Source organism: Python bivittatus, unplaced genomic scaffold (genome assembly GCF_059951505.1).
Source record: "Python bivittatus isolate LINGU-HERP-01145 unplaced genomic scaffold, Pbiv_v1 ctg000060_np1212, whole genome shotgun sequence".
Classification (NCBI taxonomy): domain Eukaryota; kingdom Metazoa; phylum Chordata; class Lepidosauria; order Squamata; family Pythonidae; genus Python; species Python bivittatus.
In genome coordinates this window covers 17342113-17350716 of record NW_028277044.1, presented here as the reverse complement: position 1 = coordinate 17350716, position 8604 = coordinate 17342113, and the positions used below count along the sequence as shown (strand labels likewise).

Sequence of the window (8604 nt, the reverse complement as noted above, 5' to 3'; positions counted from 1 at the left end):
AGTATTTCAACTTTTATGGCCATCCACCCCAGGTAGGAGTGCTCCATTCATCATTACCGTATATACTTGCAGATACGGTTTTAGGTGCCAAAATAAACCCCCAAAATTGAGTTTGGCTTATCTGGGGATGGGCTTATCCATGAGTATATATGGTAGGTTTTTCCCTCAGCTTTTTAAAAGTACACATATGTCCTATATATACTCATGGATAAGGCCATCCCTGGATAAGCAGATCCTCAAATCTTTAAGCAAAGTACCATGAAAAAATATGCCACTCGTGCATAAGCCAATTTTGAAAATTAAGACAAACATTTTGAGGGTCAGCTTATCTGCAGGTGGAACATTTTTCATGGTATTTTGGTTAAAAATTTGAGGCTCAGCTTATCCACAGATGGGCTTATATGCAAGTATATACAGTAATGCTATTGCACCTAAATTAATTTAGAAAAAACAGCAGCTCACTGGTCTCCAAACCATTTGTTGTTAATTACTTCTAATTAGTAACTCAGTGAAACATTCACCATAATTTATCATTGAAGCTTGATTTGTCTAGAACTCTGGGCGATTAACAAGGATTCAAACAATAGAACAGTTAAAACAAAATTCAAATGACCATGCCAGAGTAAAAATAAAACAAAACCCCAGACAATTCCCTCCTATCATTCAATCTCACTAGTGGGTACCCCAAAGGCCTTCACCCAGTGCCTGTGGAAAGAGCCAGGTCTTCAGTGCTCTCCTGAAGGCAGACAATGTTGGGCCCATGCAGAACTGGGTGGGCAGGGTGGAATTGTTACTGCTTCTGTAACAGGATTGCAGAAATAGCTGCTTTGTAACACAGGCAATTTCATTCCTTCAAAGTAAATAAGAAAACAATCAATGCTTCTAATTTACAAAAAGAACTTTATTTACAAGAAAGTCTGTACACTAGTCATACATAAAAATATATAAAACCAAAATAGAAAATACAAAAGTGTTAAAATGTATACAAACACTTTTTAAAAACATGACTCCTGGAAAATTTCAAACTTTCATTTCTTGAAGAGTGCACATTCACTTAAAAATCATCATACAAAATAATTCTCAAGGCTATTAAAAAGTACACAGTTTTCTACTGAATAGCTCAGCAACTACAGCTTTAAAGAACCCAGTACACAGATAATAATTTAAGAACAAATATCAACTCATGCGTTGTATGCAATGTTGCATGAACAGAAAGGTGGCTTTGTGCAACTCATTTTTCTTATTTCTTGCTGCAGTTTTCTATTCCCCCTAAAGGCCTTTCCACAGAGTGGCAAACTGACTGAATATGATGGGCTACATCTTGGAGTGTCACAGTGGGAAGTGGAAAATTCAACAGGGAAAGACTCCCTATATGGGGCAATTCTCCTAACATACAATCCACCATGCTCAGTATATCCAGCCACGGGTGAGGCCTTTTGGGTTTTTTTTCAAAGAAGAGGAAGGGAATGTTTGTTGCATGAACCGGTCTTGACATAACCACATAGGATATAGTCCTTTATTAAGCAATAGAAATCTGTGATATTAAAAAATGCATTTTAGTTCCATAAACTTTCAAGAAGCAGGGTTTACTGAAGATCTAAAGAGCTATTAAGGTAATTTTGCTACACTGAAGACAGTATTATATCTATTTCTGTAAGGGAATTTGTTAAAATTTGCATACAGTGAAATTTATTTATTTCCAGGTTATAGAATATCAGGTGAAAAAAGTTGGCCTTTAAATAAAATTCAATTCATACTTAATTCACCTTTGTAAGTCATAGGTGGCTGAACTTCTGAAGTCTACAAAAAGTAGTAATCTGAAATTCCATGGTCAGCTTATACATGCTCAGCTAAAACATTAGAAAAACCTTACTGGCATACTCTTTACATATACATGTCTGTGTATTTCAGTTGGTAAAAATTATGGGCTGTAATCAAATTAAATAAGGAACTTTGACTTGCATTACCTAGTCAAAGTTTTCTTTGTGGTTAGAAAAACCTTTTTGAATAGAATTCAAACCAGCATATTTTTTCAAGAGCTAAGAATAATTTACAGCCTCAATATTTTCCAATACAGGTACTCCTCACTAACAACTGCCCTGTTTAGCGACCATTCGAAGTTATGATGATGCTGAAAAGGTAACTTTTTAAAAATATTTTTTTATCCGACCTTTATTATTTTTATAAATAACTCAAGGTGGCGAACTTACCCAATACTCCTTCCTCCTCCTATTTTCCCCACAACAACAACCCTGTGAGGTGAGTTGGGCTGAGAGAGAGTGACTGGCCCAAAGTCACCCAGCCGGCTTTCATGCCTAAGGTGAGACTAGAACTTACAGCCTTCTGCTTTCTTTACGACTGGTCCTTGAACTTACAACCGTCACGTAACTGCCATTTGCAACCTTCACAGCCGGCTTCCGACAAGCAGTCAATGGAGAAGCTGGCAGTAAAATCACAAGTTGCAGTCATGTGATGTCTCGCTTAATGACTGCAGGTGATTCACTTAATGACCGTGGTGGAATTGAGGTTGTAAGCTTGTTGTGGTCATGTGATTGTCTTGCTTAATGACCACATCACTTAGCGAAGTTGTTGGCCCCAATTGTGGTTGTTAAGTGAGGACTACCTGTACGCCCATTTATATTTTATATTTAATAAGCTGAAGTAAGTTTCTTTACTAATCATTATTAATGCATATATTTTCATTACTAATGCATATCTTTTTGTCAACCTGTACATAATACTAATATCTGCTTCAACTTTGACTTAGGGATGAGAGATAACACAACCACAGGGCTGACTTGATATCTTTGGTGGCCCAATTTAAATATGGTGCTGAGTATGAAGGATAAGTCTGATGCTCTGTGGCTTCAAAACCTCTTTCAGCAAGGCTTTACATTCTGAAATCCAGTTTATTATCATGGCCTTAAAATTATTGTTCTGCTGGCTTTTAATAATTCATCTGCGAGGAAAACTAAGACTAAAGCATTGCAACCACACATTTCGTCTCACTTCACATATTTACAACTCAGCCCTACCTTTGGCAGTAAATATCACTGATTCTTCTAGAACATACTTCTAAATAAGTGTGCTTAGATGTATGCATTAAAGTTTAAGTTCAGTCACTTGGATTAAACCCTTTTAATTTTGGCTGATGGTTTAGAGTATAATTCTCACCATTTCCACTGAAGTAACTGGAGATGATGGAAGCCAGAGTCCAAAATACTTAGATGGCATTTGTTAGAGGAAGGCTGTGCTAACCATAGATTAATTTACTGGAATGAGGCTGCTTATATTTGGGCATGAAGACACTTCCCATCCCCAGTGTACTTTTTTATTATGTTACCAAAGGATCACTTATGCTTAATTTAAACTAGGATAGTCACCTGCAGCCACAAAGCTATTTTTCATGGCCCCTTGAGTTGTCCTAACTAGATGCCTAAATTTGGACAATACAATTGCTAAAAAAAAGTGTTCTGGTTTCCTGCTGCTTATGCACTGATAGCATAAGCTATAAAGTAAGTTTCACATAATTATCAAATTTTTTTTAAAAAAAAGATTCCTCCAAAAAGAACAAAGAACATCCCTGTTCTGTCCTTATACATTTGTGGTCCTACTCACTCTGCATCATCTTAGTGGTTTCAAAGCAATGCCCATCCTTCATTTAAATTGTGGGTGGCCAAAATAAGCCTGGATTGAAATCACAGTTTGATCCTGGTTTGTGGCAACTATCCATAATTTAAAACTATCAATAATTTGCACTTTTCAGATGCACAGATGTACAGTAATGACAAACCAGGGTGTCTTGTAAGTAAAAAGCTGTGATCTCATCAGTATGCCAGAAGAAAAGAGAACACAGCATAAAAGCCAAGGCTCATTACTGTCTATTATGTACATGAGATGTGATCATATTAACTATATTTAATTTTAATTAAACTAATGCAAATTTAGTTGTCCTCATCCTCATCCATTTATTTCTTTGTTCTAACCCTGCCCACTGTTTTGGAAGGCTGGTCCTAGCATACCAACTCAAGGGGCAAGCATATTTTTTGACCTGAAAAACATTTGTGCACCCCAATTTAAAGTATGGCATAAGTGTTATGTTTGCTTGTTACATTCACACCAATCTTTTCCTCTAGGAATTCAAGGCAACAGCTTCGTTCTCCAATTTAATTCCCTCTGCAACCGCCCTGTTGAGATTCACAACTGGCCCAAAATCATCCAGGGACCTTCTATACCAAATCCCACCATTATATAATTGAGGTGATACTAAATACTTTTCATCTTCCCATTTTTGTAATTGCCTCAAGACTAAGATTAACTTCGTATTTGAAAGTAAATCCCTTTGAGAGTACTGGAACATTATCCTGTCTTTAGAGTTGAACCCAGGAAAACTTTCTTCTGAGTACACGTTCATAAGAAGGCAGTGTGTGTGTGTGTGTGTGTATGAATAGGGCTATTTGTCCTATTATTAAAAGTAATTAAATTGTCAACTCAGGTTCCATCAGAGAAATTGAATCCAAAGACTTATGTAAGCAAGGTTATGGATTTTGTGAAGAGCCACACAGAGCACAGAATGGCTCTTCCAGACCACTGAACAATTTATCTAGAGACCTTCTGATTTCTATGGTTCCAACAGTGACTCCACTTTCAACATATCTTGAACGTCATGAGAGCTAGAACTTTACCTTTAAATATCATAAAATCTGAAATTCATAGGAAACTGGATTCTACTTCTAAAGTTGGGTTCTATTCTTTTTAAGTGCTTCTGCAGAATCAGAGCACATGTGTTAGATATAAACTTGTCTTAAGACTGGTAAAAAAACTAAGATTTCAGAAAGCAAGATTAATGGGAAGACCAATGACAGCTTAAATATGCCTTCAAATCATATATAAGATTAGAAGAATACAACTAAGTGAATATTGTGTTTTTGTCTAGTAACCAAAAATTGGCTCAACAGTTAATTCCCTGCAATATACATAAAAACATTTCAATTTCACCATTTGAAGGCATTATATATAAAAATTGAGAGAGCACATTAAAAATTCACAGTGGGAAGTATGGATCATAACAATAACAGAAAATGAGTTGTTTACCAAAAGAGTTGAGTGCAGCTTTTCACCTGTATAGCTATCAATACAGAGGTGAGTGAGGCTATCAGTATCTTTGTGTCAACTGAAACTATCCTTTCCAATCAATCCCTGCCTATTTAAAAACATTATTTGCTTTTTAAACCAGCAAATAAAGCAAACTCTTAAACAAAATTTACATGTTTTTGTGAGATTCTTCACTGAATTCCAGTAGGAGTTACAAATGTTACTGCAGTATTTATAGACAGACTAAAATGCGTGCTCTCTCTTTGTATATATAGTAAGGTGATCTAAAAATATACAGATTCTATTTAACACCTAGTACACATTCATTTACTGTCTCAAATGGAATAAACTAAATTGATTCTGCTTTCTTCTACTCATGACATCTTAAGAAGTAGTAAGACAGAATTAGGAAGAACAGAGTGGCATACCAATATTGTCCTGCTTTTCCTCTTATTTCTTCCCTCGGATTACATAGGAGTAAAATACACAGGAGTTCTTCTCTTGCAAAACCAATAATCTCAGAAGAAGAGCCAAGAATATGTGTATATTTCTAAAGTTTACAGTCTAAGGCTATTGTAATCAGTAGAATAAACAACCACAACTTAAATGATAGAAGTGGTTGTGTTGAAATATTTAAAATTGCCAGATAAGAAACAAAGTGTATTTTAAAAGTAGGATCTGTGGCATCAAGAAGTTTGTGCTAGTTAATATTTGCAAACAGGCAATACTTAGGAAAAGACCATTTGGCACCGTACATTGAGTAAAAATCCTTGAAGAAATGTCAAATGACATTTAGTTAAAGTGACTGTTCAAGGCATACTGCCATGTATCAAACAATAGTCTTTTTAAAAATAATGCATGCTTCGGCTGCTTATTGTAAAAAAAAAAAAAAAAAAAAAAGCAGGTGCACACAGATGGAAATTCTCTTTCCAAACACAGCAGAGTGCAAATATTAAAAAGAATGTGTTTAATCTAAAGAATAGAATATGCAGTTGGCCATTTCTTTTCACCAGGGCTGCTTGTGATTCAGCACACACCATAAAAATATGCACTATATAAATTATTTTAGTTAGTGCATAGTAGTGTTTCCAAATTAAAAAAAAGAGTGTATCTTATGCAGTTCTGAAGCATCAGGTTTGTTCATCTTGACCTAAACTAATTTAAATAATTCATTACAATTTTAGTCATAGTACAAAGTAAGTATTTTTGTAACGCCAAATCCTCACTTGCAATTAGACAAGGCAGCCCAATGAACCTTCATGCTTAAGATAATGGATATCCAATGCCCAAATGTTGGATTCAGAGGGAGTCTCTGTCTCCTTAGGGGTCTATAATCTTTATGCTTTGCAGCTGAAGTTCCCTGAGGCATCAGCTTGTCTGTTTTTGGAATAAAAATGGAGGATCAATTAGACATAGTTTGCTCTAATAAAATAATTTTTATGATTCATATTAGTATCAGTATCTATATCTATTTCCTTTGCTAGGAACCTAGACAAAGAAATTGAATTATCAAAGGCAAAAGCAGCACTTGAATATTCCTCAATCAGTATAAGGATGTGCTGCTTTACAGCAAGCAACTTGCTTCATGCCAAGTCAGACCACTGATCCATCTAATCCAATACTGATTGGCAGTGGCTAGATTTTTTTCCAACCTTAGCTAGAGATGCTGGAATTGAACTTGGAATCTTCTGCATGCAAACCATGTTCTCTTCCACTGAGCAGGGTTCCCCCCACCCGCTGCTTTTTAGTGGTTTTGGCTAAGAAAACAACCTATAAATGTCCTCCAGCTATTGTCCAACAACCTCTAGCTTTCTCACATCTTTTTATTTCTCCTCTTCTCAGTTATTCATTATTACTATCATGGGCATAGCTGATCAGAAGATTGTAAGTTCAAATGGTCAAAACAATTTCCCATAAATGATGCTGTGCCTGGATCCTGGGAGTCCAAGAAGAAAAATGATGGAAGTCCATTATAAAACAAAAAAGGATTAGAAATTACCTGTTCTGCTTCCGTACATTTCTCTACCTCCTTTGTTCTAGGAACAAGACTCATTTTCCCTCTCCTTTTTGATCCAGTCCTACCACACAGTAGTGACAGAGAGCAGAGGCTGGGTTGGATAGCTATTACAGGCAGAAGTTCTCTCCAATAGCTTGATATATGCTTTCATACACAACTATTTGCACACAACAAGAGTTTATCAAGGGGTTAATGCCAATGTGGGTCAAAGCTCCAACATAATCAAATGATGGTTAAGGACAAAGTAAGAATCTATAAACCTGCATTTGTGAGTATCTGGCTCAGCATAGCAGGCCAACCAACATTTTTCCTTTGGCACCAGAATCAGGATAATGCATCAGGACAAATTTTAATATGCTGTTTTCTGAAACAATAGATAGTTTCTCTTTCATCACCCTTTGCTATACATAAAATCTATCTATGTATTTAATCAAATACAAATGGTCTTAATGCATTTTAGAATAGACTAGCACAAAACACTGTTAAGATTAGGACACCAAGTTCTACACTAGAAGAGTTGAATGAAGTGTTCCTAAATGAAAAGAATATGGCTCATTGTATTCAGTACACATCCAGTACTGTTATTTTTTAAAAAAAATTATAAGAGGAAAAGGACAGAAATCTTAGGCTATGAATTTTTCTCTAATGTTTGTTTTTATTTTTGTTCTAAGAACTGTTTTATTGGATCACACTAAATTAATAAAATGCTTCATCTAAAAGGCCTTAATCTGACACATGTGGTAGAAATGTTTGATGCTTTCTGGCAGGCCACATATAAATACTCAAGTTTGTCTTTGCCGTATTTTGCATTTCTCAAAGAGCTACATCTTAAAAAAGCTTGCAAAGAAATAGTAAGGAGGCCTTAGAAACAAGAATTTCCCTCATGCCTGCTACTTAATTACAGATTATAGACTCAAGACTTGGTTGGTCTAGGATCCATTTTTCAAGTATTTCTGCTATTTCTCATAGCACTATAGCACCTTATTGCACATTGTTTGAGAAAAGTATCGTTCTTATGGGAATCGGAATTGTCGCCGGCATCTCACTGACCTAAACCCTGGCAAAATCACTTTCCCCTTCCGATACAAATCCTCCTTGATGCCTTTGTTCATCCTCTGCACCAGCAGTTTCTCATAAAGCAGTGGGTGATAAGCCCCCAAGGTACAAGCTGCATCATGGTAGAGTTCGTGATAGTGGCAAAGATCAGTTTGTCGGATGGAAGGAATGTATTCGTACACATGCACTTCACTGCACATGGACATCATGATGAAAATCCCTAAAAATAAAGTGCATACGTAATTGCAGTTTCACCACAGGCCATAGTATACAATTACAATGTCAACTTCCCTCTCCCTTTTAATAGCTGCATATACACATGTCAAGTCAAACATTGCTAAATGTAATTGGCTTTCACAAACTTGAGGGAAAAACATTTTATATACAGTTCAACTACCAGGACAAAAGCACGCTCCAACCCAGTGCCCTTCATTATG

The 8604-nt window shown here is 36.0% G+C and overlaps 1 protein-coding gene across 1 annotated transcript in view; it reads right to left on the bottom strand.

Annotated features, from left to right (window-relative positions):
* Window positions 1-923: 923 nt before the first annotated feature.
* ST6GAL2 (ST6 beta-galactoside alpha-2,6-sialyltransferase 2) overlaps window positions 924-8604 on the bottom strand; it is a 40087-nt gene continuing 32406 nt past the window's right edge. The window contains exon 6 of the mRNA XM_007437246.3: window positions 924-8387. Within this exon, the coding sequence (XP_007437308.1) occupies window positions 8125-8387 (263 nt within the window). The 3' untranslated portion in view covers window positions 924-8124. The remainder of the gene's footprint in view (window positions 8388-8604) is intronic.